The sequence below is a fragment of the Copadichromis virginalis genome, linkage group LG23 (genome assembly GCF_057382275.1).
Source record: "Copadichromis virginalis isolate Kocher_CV1m ecotype Utaka linkage group LG23, C_Virginalis_male_GT1.1, whole genome shotgun sequence".
Classification (NCBI taxonomy): domain Eukaryota; kingdom Metazoa; phylum Chordata; class Actinopteri; order Cichliformes; family Cichlidae; genus Copadichromis; species Copadichromis virginalis.
The window spans coordinates 52,276,029-52,294,339 of NC_140639.1; the positions used below are offsets into that span (position 1 = coordinate 52,276,029).

Below are 18,311 nucleotides of genomic sequence, written 5' to 3' on the forward strand. Positions count from 1 at the left end.
AAGATTTAAGTTTTGTGATTTAAATCTGACATCACAAAAGTATTTTGGAATTTGAATAATGTATTTTGTAACTGCAGTACACATAATACTGATTTTGAACAATTTTGTCCAGGTTCCTTGTCACCGGGGACTCCTTCAGGACCATCGCGTTCAGTTTCAGAGTCGGTGTGTCCACGGTGAGCCAGATCACCCCCAAGGCAGCGACGTCCATCTGGGACTGTCTAGTGGACGACTTCATGGCTGTGCCTTCACCTGGAGACTGGCGGTCCATCACAGAGGGATTCCAGGAGCACTGGAACTTTCCTCTGTGCTGTGCAGCTCTGGATGGGAAGCACATCCAGACAAAGGCACCCCATATATCATATAGGAGACACACACATTGATATACACTAAATATTCATTTCATTTCTTTTTTGTGGTGCCCAAATTGATGCACCTGCTTGATTTTGTTTAAACAATTATTGCACACTTTCTGTAAATCCAGTAAACTTCTTTTCACTTCTCGAGTATCACTGTGTGTCTCCTGTATGATATTTAACTGACATTTTTTTATTGTAACAACCAACAATTTATACAGGAAAATAATGTCTATTAACAAGGTTGCCCAAACTTCTGCATCCCACTGTATCAGTATATTTTGTCATTAGTATAATATGAAATAAATTCTACATGTGTCAAGTCGTGTGCCAACATTTGCTGTGTAGTAGAACTGAGACATTAGTCATTATAAACATTTATTTGAAATAATATTAAAAGTCTCAAACAGAAAAACATTAAACATAAATATATAAAATATAAGAATTTACAGAGAGACAGGAATAAAAAAGGACCAGCTGCTCTCCAGAGCAGGAACAAGGCTGAGGAGGAAATGCTCCATTGGAGACTGGTGTGGCCTCTTCAGGGACTCCAGGATGGCCAGCTCCACCGCCGATGGACCGTCCTGGGACCCGTCCCTCATCTGCCTCGGAGCCGTCCTCCTCTGTGGGCCTGTAAAACAGCACAAAACACAAAGAAATGAGAAGGCTGCTACTAGATTTTAATTTCAACATTGAAAAAAAAAAAAACCAATAACAGGATATAATCAGATTGGTTGTAGATATTTAGTAAAGGTGATCACAAGGGAATCCCACCGACTAAAAAGGTATCAGTGCTTGCTGTACATATCTGTGGGTGCAGCAGCAGGAGCTCAGGGACTGGGGATGCTCTGCTGCAGAATCAGTTGGTTCTATCAATACAGTATTAAATGTTAACAGGTTGGATATAATAATCGTAGAGTAGACAGTGGTCCCTCATTTATTGCAGGGGTTCTCAGAATAACTAGCCCCTGGTCACAGTTCTCACAATTGATTCTCAAAGTGCAAACCTTTGTAGATTGCAAAACGTAAAAGTATTATTATGCCGCGGTTTGTCTTCATCTGCCCGCCACTTTCGTGCGCCTTTTTCCCTCGCGGTGCAGGTGTCTATTTCCGAATGAGGCTCATAGTTATGGGTGTTTTTGTGCTGTTTTTTCTATTGGACGCGATGGTTATCAAAACCAAACGTGATAAATTTGGCAAGCGCAGGAGATTTGTCAATCAGGCTGCAGAATGCAATGCTGTACTGTGCAATAAAAAATCAGCGAAAAAGCAAAGCAGTGACGGATGAACAGCGGGACCACTGTGTGCTGTTTATTAATAAACAATAAAATATATTCCTAAATGACAACATGCATAAAAGCAGAACGGTATTTGTACGTCAGTGGGAAAATAGCGGTGGCTTGCTAGCTTTTGTGCTGCTTCCCCGGGTCAGTGAAAACTTTCAAAAGAGAAATGAATGAACTTACCAGGTTGCCCGATCTCTTCACATATCTTCCTCCAAGCTCGGTCCTTTTTATTCCTGTCTCGGTACTGAAAGCAGCTGGTGTTGTACAGCTCCGAGTTGTTTGCTACCGCATTGATTAGCCTTCCCCTCCATTGAAGTATGAAAGGCTTTGGCTGGATCTGCCCCTTTGACCTAGGTAACAGCCACGTCACCAGGCTCCTGATTGGTTGTCGCGGCGCGATTTGACGCTGGAGTTCAGATTTTTCCAACTCGAGCGGTAGACGCGAAACGCGCGTATGCACAAAATGCAACACAAAAACTCACGCGCGTGGTTTTATTCGCGCGTCAAACGCGCCAGACGCGCTACACTGACGCGCGTTTCACGCGTTTTGGCGTTTTCGCGACGCAAATCTGCTTCCGAATTTTCGCGGGACCCGCAATCGCGCGTCATCGCGCCTTTCCATTGACTTTACATGTAAACCTGACGCTCTATTCGCGTCCATCGCGTTCGGTGTGAACACACCGTTAGGGGGTCAGTCGTTGGGATGCGCATGCGCAGACAGAGTGTGCGAGCGGCGGGCCTTGACCTTTCGGGGGAAAAAACTCACGGACGGTGACAGCGAGGCGGATAACAGTCTTCAATACCTGCTGGACTTTGAAGCTGTGGATTCTGGGACTGTTAGAAAAGGTAAAACATTTTCATTAAAACCTTATTACTGTTTTGTTTTTGTTACTCGTCATTGTAGCTTGCTGTTAATGTTGTGCTAACAGTAGCGATTAGCTAGATACGTTAGCCGTTGAGGTCAGCGCAATTTAGTATCCGGTATACAGAAACAGTTTTCCTAACAAAACCACTGTTATAATTAAGTGAAGCTGCTCCCAGCTAATTTGAACCTTTGGCTTCTAAAATATGTGGTTCAATTGCGTGCTGCGTACATAACCTAATGTCAGCTAGACCGAAATTAAAATTTAATATATTGTTAAAGTCACTAAAATGGCGCCTGAATCCTGTTATGACGTGAGCTCTGTGTCTGCTCTAGAAACTCTGAAAGTCTGTAGATCTGAGCCGTACATTAAATACTCACATGAACCTGTACTTTGAATTCTGTATGAGCTGTATAAAATACAGCTATGCATAAGTGTTTTGAATGAATAATTAGATTAGATAACTCTTTATTGTCTAATAGAATTATATAGAAATGAATAGAAAGTGGTTCTTTAGACTGATGCCATAGAAGAACCTTTTTTGGTGCCACAAAGAACCTTTCAAACAATGGTTTCAAACATGAGAAGGTGTGTCTTTGACTGTTCCTGCATAACTTAGTTTCAGACTAGTTGACAAGTTATGCTCCGGTCATTTGATGTTTCCAAGATAGATGTTCTTTTGTAATATAGTTAAATTTTTTTGTATATTTCATTTATCCACCATCATACATACAAGCTAAGAAGAGGTCGTTATACTAACAAGAGGTATCAACGCTGGGCCAAAGTTCAGCACATGGTTAAAGTTTGTAATCCAGCCAGGGTGTAAATATCACTCAGCAGCCAGAGCTGAAGCAGGTAACATCAACACATAAATCTACTCTACCCGGCTTAAATCACAAGAGCACCTCTGACCAAAAAGCTGTAGATTTTTCTTGTTTGCACAAATTAATCCAGATTCACATTAACTGTGTTCACAGCTCCAACAAAATGAGGAAGAGGAGGGGCAGAAACACAATTAGATTGAATTACAATTGGATGGAAGGCGAGGACAAGAAGAAGGAAGCTTAGGATGAGGAGGAAGAGAAGCAGCAGGAGCATCTTTAGGGATCCCTATGATGTCATTGAGGTTTGTTTCATTAATATGGTCCTCTCACAAAGACCGATGACATGTTTTAGTTCACCTACTTCCTGTATTAAATAGTGATGTGCAAAATGTTGTGAAAAACCATGGAGCAGGTACGTATAGTGCATCTGCAGGTAAATGAAAATCAAATCTCTAAGACAGACTGAAATCTGTATATTTATCACCCTTATGATAAAACCCATGTCAGCCATTGGTTTATGGACTTTGTATTTTGAAGCCTCAGCATTTGCATTATTGCTGTTGCTATGTTGGGACCATATTAGGATGAGGGATCAGAATCTGGAGTCATGCACACTATTATTTCATTTAGTGTGTATCCATAAGATTCGTACAGCAGATCCAAGTTGTGCCTTGAAAACAGGAAAGTCGTCTGCATAGAGGAGAACTGTAATAGCAGGCTTGTACAAAGTGAGGCTTTGTGCTCTCGTTTTACTTCTGTCACCCTGTTTTGATGCAGATTTCACTTGAAATCAGGCAAGAACTGGACTTATTTTTTACAATGTGTTCTTGTGAATTGATTGTGTATCGCATATGTTTGATTGATTTGACTTTCTGCAAGACAACAGTCGTCCACTGGCCAAAACAATTTTCCAAATACCTCCACGTGATCAAGCCTGGATTTAGAAAAGAATAGCAAAAAAAATCTGCACCTCCTGCTTCAGATGCAATTTGTGTTTGTGTGTTCAGAGGCAGCGGCGAGAGGGGAGACCTCGGGTCATCCAGCTGGAGAGCCTGACCAGGAGGAGTCGAACATTAACTCAGCTCTTCCAGGGCACCCTGCAGACTCTGCTGCTGGCATCGGCGAGGGATGACGTGAACGCCAAACTGGAGTCCATCACAGGTCAACTGCAGGTATGCGAGTCAGACCTTCTGAGGAGGGTTTCACTTTTCTCTCTTCTTTATAATTGACTCTTTTCTCTCTCTTTCAGCTCCTTGTCTCAGAGTGGGAGGGATTTGAAGCACAAAGGGAGGAACTTGTCGTTTGGTTGGCTGATATGGATGTCCGCCTGAGTGAGGTTGACCAGCTGACAGGAAACACCAGTGAAAAACTGAAACAACTGCAGGTGTGGGCTTGTTTTGATATGACATATATTTGATATGAAACATACGTCAGAGACATTGTCCTAAACTGGACTAACAAAGGGCCATGAGTACAACATGAAAAGTACATTACAGAGCGTAAGGCTGAAGTTCATTGATCATTTTAATCATAAACTTGTTGTTGAAATGTTTTTACTGAACATGCAAACATCTGCTGATGAAAATGTGTTGATTTATTGGTCTGTTATGAAGCTATTTCTAACGTGTTTTATCACTTTCTGATGTTTTATTAATTAAACAATACATGTATTATTTGTTGTGTTATCTGTAGATATAGTATTTATATATATATATATATATATATATATATATATATATATATATATATATATATATATATATATATATATTTTTATTTATTTATAGTATAGCCAATATATTTAATTATTACTGTTTAAAACACTAATATGTGACATGTATTAGTAGTGATGTTGTGCTGAGGGTTAAAATGCCTTTTTGTCTTTTGGTAACTACAAAACGACAATAAACCATTAATATATGTCTATGCTGTGCTCGTATTTATTTTACCCTGCTCAAATTCAATTTATGATGCATTTTATTTTGAAAGATTTAAAATGGTTTTTTAAAGAACCACTCAAAAAAGGTTCTTTAAAATGGTTCTTTTAAAGAACCATTTGAAGAACCTTTTTAAAAATGGTTCTTTAAAGAACCATTTTTAAAAAGGTTCTTTGAAAAACCATTAAAGGTGCCCCAAAGAACCATTTCTTGATGGTTCTTTGGGGCACCTTTAATGGTTCTTCAATGAACCACTGAAAGAAATGGTTCTTCAAAGAATCATTGTTTGAAAGGTTCTTTGTGGCACCAAAAAAGGTTCTTCTATGGCATCAGTCTAAAGAACCACTTTTGGTTCCAGTTGGCACCTTTATTTTTCTGAGTGCAGGTGAACAAAGAGTCAGAGTTTTGTTGAGGCAATTATTCCTTTAACCTTAACTAATGATCTGTAACGAGCTGATTCCTAACAGCTCAGTTCCTTGAACTTGTCAGCTTGCCATCACGTTTATCAACTCCACTTGAGCTCCAATCAGCTGATTTCAGTTCAAGTGTCAAGGGAGGAAATTGATGTGCAGTCTACAGTGTGAATATGGGCGATCGTGGCTCCAGAGTTGGGAGTTCGTCTTGTAACCGGAAGGTTGCCGGTTCGAGCCCTGGCTCGGACAGTCTCGGTCGTTGTGTGCTTGGGCAAGACACTTCACCTGCCGCCTACTGGTGTTGGCCAGAGGGGCCGATGGTGCGATATGGCAGCCTCGCCTCTGTCAGTCTGCTCCAGGGCAGCTGTGGCTACAACCGTAGCTGCCTCCACCAGTGTGTGAATGTGAGAGTGAATGAATAGTGGCATTGTAAAGCGCTTTGGGTGCCTTGAAAAGCGCTATATAAATCCAATCCATTATTATTATTATTATTATTATTATTATTATTATATGGCATCTAAGACAGAAACTACTGCAATATGCTGCTCTCTGCAAGCAGCTGCACAGATAGCATGCTAACGCTAAGCTAGCCAGGAACCCAAAGTGACCTTCGAGCAGTGATAATATAAAGCGCTATATAAATGCAATCCATTATTATTATTATTATTATTATTATTATTATTATTATTATTATTATAAGCAGTCAGGCTGCACCTCAGTTTGCACCTGTTGATGATTTTAAAGCAGAATCACTGTGGCGATCACTTTAAAGTCTCTTTGTGCAGCTGGCTTTGTGTTCATGTTTCCAATATCTAATGTTAACACTTACACAAGTGTAGTTCATTGCTTTCTTTATACTATATTTGACCATTTTTATGACCCTGACCTCCTTTGAGCCTAAATGCACTAGTAGAAAGGTCATTCAAACCATAAAATAATAGGAAACCTTCCTATTGGGACCAGCAGTTGTGGCATCACCTGATGTAGGAGGTCAGTGACACACATTAAGTCACATGAAGTGACGACCACGACCCTAGTCCCGCCTCTAATCAATTCTATCAGAATATGTAATATTGTTTGTATTTCTTTCCAAAAATGTCAGTTTCTCCAAAACAGATTAGGACTGGAATGATCACCTATGATGACTTTGACGTCAGCAGGTCGGTTACATGCTACACTATGTCTCCTCTCTTCTCTCTTTCCTGCAGTTTGCTTTGTGACTTCAGGGCGTCGTAACACCTGATCTGCTCTGTGGTTGTTTTTCAATGTTTTTCTTGTTTGCTGCTACTGTTCCCAACAAAGCGTTATGGAAGATGTTCATTGCTTTCTGTCTGCTTATCCTTAAAGGTAGCAGAAGTATGAGATCAGCATTCTCATTTCTGTTTGTCAGTCTCGTTGTCATTTGTATGTATCTTGTGATCCTGTTTGGATGCTTAAACATTCTCCGTTCTTTTCACTGATTTCCTCTTTTTCGCCCCACCTCCCCGTCTTAGCCTCTTAAGGTTTCTTTCCTTCCTGTCAAACAAAGAGATTGTCCTTGAAAACATACTCTTAGTCCTTATTTTAGGAGTCATTGTGGATTATTTTTGGATTATTGTGTGGATCAGATTAGACAATCTCCATGACACCAAATTTGTACTGTGGGACATTAAAACGTTTCACTGTATCACTGAATGAAGTTATAGCAGTTTGACTTCATTAAACGATGTGATACACATAGTGCACTTTGTGCGTTTCATATTGTTTGTGGAAACTTTACACGGAAAATGTGTATTTCACTTGAAGCAACCGTAAGTGATTGTGCATGAGAGAGAGTGGAGATGGCAGTGGGCGTTTTTGAATTTGCACAACATCTCTTGCACAGTGTGAGAGTTCAGAAGAGCCCCCCTCCCTCTCAAACACAGAGATTGGCTTTGGTTAACAGAACTTGTTCAGGAAGAATAAATTGAAACTTTTGATGTGTTAAACATGAAAGGCAACACGTTATTTTTGCCCTGAAATGGACCGTGTGGAGCGTGTTTTTAAAGGAACTGGAATGAGATGATAACCTGCTGTGTGGGGAGCATCAGAAATGTTTTATGCTTATATGTTTGTTACAAATGCGTCCTTTTGATTGCACACATCTGTTGGAGACATTTATTCCGTCTTTTCATTCAGTTCATTTAGTGTTTTATGATGGTGTAGACAACCATAATTAATGATAATATCTAGCTCTAGCTCGTAATGTGGGAAAGCAATAGTTCAGCCCTCCACTCACCGTGCTTTTACTGATGATATGACAGGCGGCGCTGCTTTGGTGCTAACACCGTGTCTGTATTTACTGAACTGCGCACAAGGACACAGCAACACAAAGAGATTTGATGATGAATTCTTGGCTAATGAGTGGGAAGACCTTGAAATAGAAATATAATTTGACGGCGTGTGCGCTGCCTACTGACGTCCTCTGCCATCCTGTTTATCTGTTTATCTGTTCCAGCGTCTGTTATGTTATACAAAACACGAAATAAGCAAAACTGGAGTCTTATGACTGATCCCAGAGAGAGACCTCAGAGGCAGGCGAGGGGATAAACAATCACTGCGTTACCTCATAATATGACATAAAAACAGTCATTTATTAAGAGAATAATTACATCTGATTCACTGAGCTTACGACAGTCCTGCATTATAAAGACTCCTTATAAAGTACACATGTACATTTCTAGGACAGCAGTCACATTGCCAGCATGTAGATAGTTCTCAACGCTTCTTATTAAAGGTTTTAAAGAAACATTTACTGTGAATGTAATAATAACCTGTTATAATAATGTTATAATAATAACCCTAATCAGATGTGTCACATCACATCGGGAAATGTTAAGGAATCCATCAGGAAGCTAGCTCCTCTGCCTTCTAATATTCTGAAAAATATTCAGTTTTCGTGGGATAAGAAGCGCTCACAGCACACTGGAGAGATATAATCACAAATTAATGATGTGTTTTTGCAGCAGGTTTGTCAGTTGGTGCATCACTGTAACTGTGTTACTCTGTGTTTGTTGGGGTGAGCCTCTGACTTTCCCTTCAATAAATGGAAAGAGACTGGTATCAGTTTTGATTTTAGTTGTACTGATCACACAAAGACTACGAGTTCTGTTTTGAATCTTGTTAACTCATTATTGTTTTTATCTATAGTTTCTATTGGTGCAGCTTTGCTTCCTTCTGCTTATGACTTTTTCTGATTCCCGTATTGTTGTTACCTCGTAATATGTTAGATGACTTTAGGTTGCTTAAGGTTCCCTTTAGCGTTTCCCTCCAGTCTCCTTGAACTTGAACATGTGCTTATTGCATCAAGTTTGTGTGTCTTGAGTTTGGGTTTCTGTCTCTTTGTTTGTCGTGTTTCCTGTCTTATTTTGATAGTCCTCGTGCCTTGTGTAAGCTTTCCTTCCCCTGTCTCATTATCTCTGATTTTGTTATGCAGTCATCAAAGCAAAGGACGCAGACAAACTCATCAGGAAGGCCCAGTCTGTTGTTGGCACAGAGCTCGAAACCCTGGAGGAGGCGATCAGTGATAGAACGTGGACAAGACTGCTGGTAATCATGGACAATGAGTCCCACCCCCTCCATAACACACGGGACATCTGAAGAGCAGCTTCAGGTTCCTTCAACCTCGCTGTCTAAGGGAACCTTTGACCTAAGCAGGAACTAATCCTCTAGATTGAGGTTGAGTTTATGGAGAAAAGGAGCTGGTCCAAAGTCCTCTTTTCAAATCAAAGTAAATTTTACTTTTCATTTAGAAATCTAGAGTGTGGAGGAGGAGTGACCCTCTGCTGGTGTCTGCCTCTTCATGCTTCTATCTGCTCACTAGCTTTGTGAAGACGCTGATTTCCTTTTCCAGCAGGACCTACGTAGAGCCTCCCCACAGCGCCACGACTGGTACCGAATGCTTTGCTTGACTGTCTAGTCAACTTGCCTGACTTGGACCCCACAGAGAGTCTGTGAAGAGGAGAACAAGAACCAGCGGACCCAGAAACCCCCACAGACTAAAGACAGCTATCAGAGCAGATTTTATTCATATTGAACATTTCATTACATGAAAACTCAATGTGTTTAACACAGAAAAAAGTTTGTCTGAAGCCAATGAAAACAGCAATAACACCTACTGAGTGCAGGCCTGTGTGAATGCAGATGTAACTGATGTCAGGTCAGCAGGCAGCTTGTTGTAAAGAACAGCAGCACAATAAGTGAAAGCAGCCTCCGCTGACTGAGATCCGGTTCTGGGAACAGATCTGAACCTGATGAGCTGAGGGGTCTGACTGGGTTGTAGACAGCGAGCATGTCCGAGGTGTACTGGGGGCCAAACCACTGAGAGCTTTGCTAACTAAAAGAAGAATTTTCAGGGTTATTCTGTGTTACATTCAGTGCTTCAGTGTGGTCAAATGTACCTGTAAAGATTCTGGTTGTGGTATTGTGATTTGGAGACCCTTGCAAATAGAGCGTGGCAATAATCTCACCTACTTGATACGAATGTGTGGATCAATTTCTCAGAGTCAATTTGAGATGGGTCACTAATCGTGCCAAGGCTTTCAGAGAAATGTATGATGAACTGTGTTTGTTTGTGTCTTGTTTCTTTGCCGTCCTAAAAGTTTCGGAGACATCCAACAGTTAATGGCATCATTAGTTTTGACCCCATGATGATCCTCAGGTCATGACGTTAGTAAGAGCTTTTTCTGTGCTCTGATTGGTTCTGAACCCTGATTGATACTTATCATAAGGACTGTGAGTCTTAATGAGTCCAAGTTTTTTTTCTTCACCGGTGGTGTCATTACAAAAGACTGTAGAGAGCTGTTTTCTAAATATTTTCTAAATGGTTTGTGAGACAGTGAGATACAGATTTGAATACTTTGGTGGGAATGAGGTGAAGCAAAGAGATCCAAGACTTTAGAAATGACAGGCGAGAATTGTGATTTCATCAGGATGTGAGGCAGTGCTCGATAAATTACTAGGATATAACATCTAATATTGGAAACTTTGTTTTGGTAGAAAAATGCAAATTCATTATACTTATCTGCTGAAACCAGTTCAGTTAAATAAATCATTTATCAATCGATGAAATAAAAAAGCCGAATTAGGCTTGTTATTGTTGATCAGTTGGGAGGTGCAGAATGGTTTGATTTCATGGTTGTATCAGTAAAGTGCATCTTTTCAAAATTAATTTCTATTTAATTTTTTCTATATTTTCCCTCTCCTGCAGGTTCTTTTTGCCATCTCAGACCTGCACTTATGCAGCAATTCGTGGTTAAGGAGGCCCAGCCATGATCATCAAAATGTACTGGCAGTGCCGCTGTTGGATTAAAGCAATGCACCGTGAATGAGCGCTGACCTCTGTCAGTCTGCATTCAACCCCAATCAATATATCAGTGCTCTGGAAAACCTGAACTGAGTGACCGGAGGACAAACTCATTATTATTTGCATGTAGCCCAGGTGATGGTGTTGGGGTAGGGCATCTGCTTTTGTGCAGAGCTTGAACAACAAAGACAGAGAACTGTGCATAGCTTTAGCTTTGCAGCCTTTGGCCATCAGTTTGAACCACAGCAACCCTGGATGAACTGATCCTTATATACATTCACATTGTTTAAGTAGTGGATATCGACACCACTGCAGTATTTCATTTCTTTAATCCAGTTTCAAACACTTGAATGAATAAGTACAGAATTAGAAACTGAAGTAGAAAAGTAGAAATCCAAACATCTAACAAAGCTCTTAGTTAAGTACAATAAATTCCATCATGAGCTGTTTCCTCCACACCAAGTGTTGAGCAGATGGACTGTGAAAAATAGCTGAGAGAGTGTTGAGAACATGTGACGAGGAGGGAAACCAAATGTGCTTTACAATAATACACTACTGAAAAAAGTAGTTGCTTCCTGTAATCCTGTCAAGATGCATATGACGGGGACTTGAAGAAATGCTGTTCAGCACGTTTCCTGATTCTGAGTGTGACATGTTTGATCCAACACAGATCAGGTCCTGTGGGATCAACACAATTATCCAGCACTGAGAAAGAGAGCAGACCTCTGCATGTAGACCCAACACCAGATTAAGTCTTCTAAGGCTGATTTAGACTGCTATGTGAAAATCCCAAACACTGTGGTGTTGGAGGAAGACCGGTTGGAGGATGACTGGTGCCTTTTGTTGTTGTCACACAGTGAGCGATGAGTCCAGAATCTTATTTCAAAGCTGTAGGTCATGAATTAGACCAGACACTTTGAAAAAAGTGTTTGTTTGAATGGATGAATGAGGCAAGTTGTGTAAAGTGCTTTGAGTGCTCAGCCATATAAGAACCAGTCCATTTACCATTTACCAAAAAGGAAGGCTGGTATTTCTTCAGTCTTCACTCTTCCGAAAGGTTGGAAAGACGATTGGCTGCTGACACATTTATAGGATGTGGGCTGCAGAGTGCTGCTAGCTCCTTGCCTGCTAACACTGAGTGGTAGAGCCAGGAGCTAGTGACTGACACCTACATGCATGATCAAGTGTCTGTAATTTTAGTTTTGAACAAAAAGGCGAGTGAGCGCAGGATTTCATATATTTCCTTTTGCTCAACAGAGCAGTTAGGCTTTTATTCTTTCTTTATTCTTTGTGTTGATCCACATTAGTTGTTACCACAGCAACAACTATTCTGCCTGTTGTCCAGAGATAGGCTTTGGTGGGTCAACTAGTTTTCACCTTGGCTTTGTTTTTTGTTTGTTTGAATAACCACCATCCACCCTAGAGTCCTATTTTTGTTTTTGTTTTTTTACGTGGAATCCATTTTTTCTTGGTGGCCAGGCCTTAGTCCATGAAGCCCGGCTGGGCACAGCCCGAAAAAGGGACAGGAGCCCATCTCCCTGCATGCCCACCACCCACAGGAGGCACCGTAGGGGTCGGGTGCAATGTGAGTCGGGCGGCGGCCAGGAGCAGAGGCCCTGGCCGACCGATCCCTGGCTACCAAGACTGGCAATTGGGACATGGAATGTCACCTCTCTGGTGAGGAAGGAGCCTGTGCTACTGCGTGAGGTTGAGAGGTACCGGCTAGATATAGTCGGGCTCATCTCAACGCATGGCTTGGGCTCTGGAACCAGTCTCCTGAAGAGGAGCTGGACTCTGTCTCAATCTGGAGTTGCCCCTGGTGAGAGGCGTCGGGCTGGGGTGGGTATCTTGGTATCCGCTCGGCTTGCTGCTGGTATGTTGGGGTTTCTCCCAGTGGAGGGTTTGTTCCCTTCGCCTTCGGGTCAGGGAACGGGTCCTGACTGTTGTCTATGCTTATGCGCCGAGGGGCAGTTCAGAGTACTCGGCCTTCTTGGAGTCCCTGGGTGGAGCACTTGAGGGTGCTCCTCCTGGGGACTCTGTTGTCCTACTGGGAGACTTCAACGCTCACGTGGGCAATGACAGTGAGACCTGGAAGGGCATGATTGGGAGGAACGGCCTCCCGGATCTGATCCCGAGCTGTGTTTTGTTATTGGACTTCTGTGCAAACCACAGTTTGGCCATAACGAACACCTTGTTCGAACATAAGAGTGAATATAAGTGCACGTGGCACCAGGACACTCTAGGCCGCAGGTCGATGATCAATTTTGTAATCGTATCACCAGACCTGCGACCATTTGTTCTGGACACTCGGGTAAAGAGAGGGGCTGAGCTGTCAACTGATCACCACCTGGTGGACCTGACAGACCTGGTGCACCTAAACACGTAGTGAGGGGGTGCTGGAAACGTCTAGCAGAGGCCTCAGTCCGCGAGATCTTCAACTCACACCTCCGGCAGGGCTTCAACAGCATTCCAAAGGAAACTGGGGACATTGAGGCCGAATGGACCATGTTCAGCACCGTTGCCGAATTTGCTGCACGGAGCTGCGGCCGCAAGTCAGCTGGTGCCTGTTGTGGTGGTAACCCCCTTACCAAATGGTGGTCACCTGAGTTGAGGGGAGCCACCAAGCTGAAGGAGGAGTCCTACCGGGCTTGGTTAGCCTGTGGGACTTTAGAGGCAGCTGACAGGTACCGACAGGCCAAGCGGAATGCAGCTTCTTATAGAGCTATCTGCAATCCAAAAGTGACCAGTCAAAAGAAGAAGCAGGACGAGGGCAGAGGAACGGGAGGAGGAGAGGAGCTTTTAAGCTCTTAAGTCTAAGAATGTGGACACACAACACAGTGAGACACACAACATAAAAGGACCCCTGATGATCCTCTAATCGCCTGAGCCAAGGTGTGAAACTGGGTGTGGGTCCCAATCAGCCAGAGTTTCAGGTGAGCTCATTGTGAAACCTGGCCCCACCTTATCATGCGAATTCCTGAGGTCAGATTTTCCAGGATGTGAGTGGGCGTTAAGGCGTCTGGGGAGGGATCTCAAAACTGGATTATAGATGGCAGAGAGTTGGTGTCGTAAGCCCCGCCTCTGTTCAAAGATGGTCGCTCACAGTGGACGTAGATGCTTCTTTCACTCCTCTTTCAAACCTCTGTCCAAATCACAACAAAAGTCGCCTCAAGGCGCTTCATATGAATGAATCTCAGTGCTCCATGATAAACAGCGTCCAGCATCTGTAAAGGACTAACAGGAGTCTTGATGCATCTCAATCATCCAGGAAAGTAAATCTCCAAAAAGTTCATTCTGTTCATTTTTACGTAGCGTTTTGTGGGAGAAACGTTTCGTCACTCATGCAAGTGACGTCTTCAGTCTCAGCTCACTGCAGGTTTCCACAAATCTTATAAACAGGACATTTGCATAATGACTGAAACCAGCCCACTGAAGGGACAATGGGCTGGGAGGTCAGCTCCTTAATCTTAATTATGCAAATTCTCATGACCATTGATCAACAACCACTGACAAGAAGGCCCTGAGTAAATGTGGTTATCCCAGCTGGACTTTTGTCAAAGCTGGGAAGGCGCCTAAAGAAAGCTCCAGCCGATCCAGGAGAGAAGGACAACCGCCGCCCAAGTGTAAACCTGCAGTGATCCCGTACGTGTCAGGAGTATCGGAGCAGCTGAGACACATTTTCTCTAAACACCGGGTCTCTGTGGCTTTTAAACCCCAAAACACGCTGCGCCAAAAACTGGTCCAGCCCAAGGATCGGGTCCCCGACACAAACAGAGTAACATAGTGTACGCTGTTAAGTGCAGGAGGAGTGCCAGGATTTATACATCGAGGAAACCAAACAAGCTCTGGCTGAGAGGATGGACCAACACAGCAGAGCCACCTCGTCAGGCCAGGACTCTGCAGTCTATCTACACCTACAGGCCAGTGGACACTCTTTCAATGATGAGGATGTAACATCCTGGACAGGGAGGAACGCTGGTTTGAGGGCGGAGTCAAGGAGGCCATTTACGTGAAAAGAGAAAGACCATCTCTGAATGGAGGAGGGGCCTAAGGGTACATCTGTCACCATCTTACAATGCTGTGATTGCAGCCATTCCCCAACTCTCTGTGAATCAGAATCAGAATACTTTATTCATCCCGAGGGAAATTAGGGACTCATGGTTATTGATCAGTGGTTGTTGATCAATGGTCATGAGAATTTGCATATTAATGATGAAGGAGCTGACCTCCCAGCCCATTGTTGCTTCAGTGGGCTGGTTTCAGTCATTATGCAAATGTCCTGTTTATAAGATTGGAACCTGCAGTCAGCTGAGACTGAAGACGTCACCTGGATGAGTGACGAAACGTTTCTCCCACTGAAAACATCCAGATGAACAGAATCAGTTTTTGGAGACTAACAGGAGTGTTCATATAAATCAGTGGTTCCCAAACTTTTTTTGCTAGGCCCCCCCTTTGTTTCACAAGAAAAATGTTCACGCACCCCACCACCTAACCCCCCCCCCCCCCCAAGAAAAACAAAAAACAAAAAAACAAAAACAAAACCAAAAACAAAAAACCCATCCTCCAACCACCGATATGTTTTCATGTTTTCAAACTCCACTGTGGTTTATTTCACACCTCAAACATTTAGTAAACAATTAAGCAAATACAAGTAACCTGCAATAAATGACAGGCAGTATTAAAATAAACCACTAACTCTTTTACGCTGCGTCCGCACCTACACGGGTGTTTTTGACAACGCAGCTGTTTCGTCCACACGGAAACAGCGTTTCGAATCACCGAGAACGGAGATTTTTAAAACTACTTTTTTGCGGACGAGGAATGCAGAGTTCATCACACAACGTCAGAGGTATGTGCCTTTTTTCACGTCACGCTGTGGCCACGTTATTGTTTACAGGAGATGAACTGCAGAATGATAGAGACAAAATACTGTTAATCTGACTGTCTGCAGGTTTTACACGCAGTTACTGTCCCTCCATTTACAAAGGCAGAGGCGTCACGGTGGGATTATTTTACTGTAGTTGTTTTTTCCTGTGTAATAATGTTCAACATTGCATCAATACATTTGTCAAAAAATGCCTCTCTGTGCAAAATAGGTTCAAAAACATAAACAGCTGTAGGATCCTGTTTGTCTGTGATTTGAACCGAGGGAACAAATCGTGGCAGGATCAGCCTGATGTTATTTGTATCCCGCTGTAACTTTACTGTATAAAGAGCAAACATCTCCAACATGTCAGGAGCAGTTAGTCATTACAACAAGTGTTTGACTAAGAAGAACAGTCATGGAGTGTAACAAACTGCTTACGATCAGAAAGATTATTTGAAAACCAGTGAATAGCTTGGTCTGTAGGGAAAGGTCTGTGATATAACAGGTTATGATCTACAGTGTCAAATACTTTTGACAAATGTACAAAAAGTGTCACACAGCAGTCCTTGGCATCTAAAGTGCCACAGCACGCTCCCTCTGTTTCTCTCTCTATCTTCCTCTCTCCCTCCCCTCTTCTCTCTCGCCGGGGCGGAGCTCACTGCGGGTTTACGCCCTCGGTCCACGCCCTCGGGAGATGAGACACCTGGGTCTCATTAAGACGATCAGCATTTAAGCCAGGAGGTGTCTGCTGTTCGTCGCTGGATCGTTGAAACTCAAAATCTTCCAACACAGTTAGAACCAGTTCCTGGTTGTCTCTTCCTGAACTGCTTTATTTTTGCCTTATTGTGAAATACAAGTATGTACCATCCAGAAATTGCCCCTTTTTAATAGATTAGCAAGCTAATACTCAGATATTTTCGACATGTAGGTCCCAAATTACAGATCTGGATCAATTCTGATGGTAAGAAAGGCAAGTGAAAATTTCAGGCTTTAAGAGTTTTTGAGATATTCATGGTCAAACATCAGACTTCATTTCACTTCATTACTTAAATCACGCTGCTGTTATTGTGTATATATTTATTTATATTTCTTCATACATTCTTATATAGTTCTATATTGTGTATTTTGTTGTACAGTTATTTTATTTTCAACTTTAATTTATATATTTTATCTTATTCTTTCCCAGTTAAATTTACCCTTCATTCTAATTTGTGTTGTACAGTTATTTCATTTTTAACCTTAATTTATATTTTATTCCTTCCTAGTTAAATTTACCTTTTTTAATTTTTCATATTTATTTCCTATCTTATTCATAGCCTTTTCCTTTTTTGTTTTCTTTAGGTCACGAGCAGTTGTCCAAGCATTTCACTACATATCGTACTGTGTATGACTGTGAACGTGACAAATAACATTTGAATTTGAATTTGACTTCAGTGTGTGAAGCAAAGGCCTAGAACTGGGTCAGGGGACCAGTTTTAAATATTTGATTTATAAAGCTAAAATTTCAGAGCAATATTTTGAAGCTTTGACAAAGTTTCATTTTGGATAATCAGAAATGTTCGAGCAGGAGGCCTGTGGTGACCCACCTGTGTTTCCTCTAAAGCGTGTTCGGACCGAAAGAGTCCCCAAGCATCCTGGGTACTTTTTAAAGGTTCCAGGCAGCAAACACCAAGTAAGCATCAGTTTCAGAGTATAAGCTGTAAGGCATTGATTTAATGTTAATACAGATGATCAGATAAGCTGTGTATTTAGTTCATTAATCTATAATCCCAGACAAAAGGCTGCCAAATAATCATCAGGCTCCTGCTTGAACCGTGTCTCACCACTGGGCTACACTGTTTTGTTTTGTGTTCATCAGTGTTGGACTGCTCCTCATCTCTGCTGCAAGCCTCCTATTTTAATCCAGCCTCCCGAGGCAAGGTCTGTCCAACGAAACCAGCTTTCTGTGATGTTCTTCAGGAACTTCTCCAGAAACTGGAATGTTATATTCTTAGAATTCCAAAGTAAAGATCCAAAGATCTACTTTGGCTCACAAGGGCTGCATCCTGATATTGTACCTTCAAATCTTGAAGAAATACTACAATTATGCAGCGATTACTGCTCGGACACATACATACCTGCCCTTAAAAAGCCACACATAGTTACTAAAGGTCAGCTCTAAGTTTAATTCAGTTTTATTTATATAGCACAAAGTCACAATGTCAGTTGCCTCAAGGTCCCTAATTTCCTTCGGGATTAATAAAGTATTCTGATTTATATTGTATAAGGCGCGTAAAACCATTAAAAGCAGAGAAACTCGACTGCAAAGACTGAAGTCTGTGTGTGCAGACTGAGAGAGCCGGGCCTCTGAATGAACACTTTCAACCTTTGCATCTTCAGCCAAATGAAATCATGAAGAGCCGGTCCAAATGCCAGCACACAGCATCCATCTAACTAGTCTGA

General features: G+C 42.1%; 2 protein-coding genes across 3 annotated transcripts in view; both read left to right on the forward strand.

Annotated features, from left to right (window-relative positions):
- Positions 1–1,595, forward strand: part of LOC146682243 (uncharacterized) — a 2,872-nt gene extending 1,277 nt beyond the window's left edge. The window contains exon 2 of the mRNA XM_085449347.1: positions 113–1,595. Within this exon, the coding sequence (XP_085305473.1) occupies positions 113–383 (271 nt within the window). The 3' untranslated portion in view covers positions 384–1,595. The remainder of the gene's footprint in view (positions 1–112) is intronic.
- Positions 1,596–2,443: 848 nt separating this feature from the next.
- Positions 2,444–4,898, forward strand: LOC146682244 (uncharacterized). Of its 2 annotated transcripts, XM_085449430.1 has the most exons (4): positions 2,444–2,488; positions 3,483–3,631; positions 4,337–4,501; positions 4,579–4,898. In XM_085449430.1, the coding sequence occupies exons 2-4, from the start codon at positions 3,575–3,577 to the stop codon at positions 4,744–4,746; spliced, it is 390 nt and encodes a 129-aa protein (XP_085305556.1). In that variant the 5' UTR covers positions 2,444–2,488; positions 3,483–3,574; the 3' UTR covers positions 4,747–4,898. The 2 variants fall into 2 exon arrangements, with proteins under 2 accessions (XP_085305556.1, XP_085305555.1); XM_085449429.1 differs by lacking the exon at positions 2,444–2,488 and having other exon boundaries at positions 3,362–3,631.
- Positions 4,899–18,311: the final 13,413 nt, after the last annotated feature.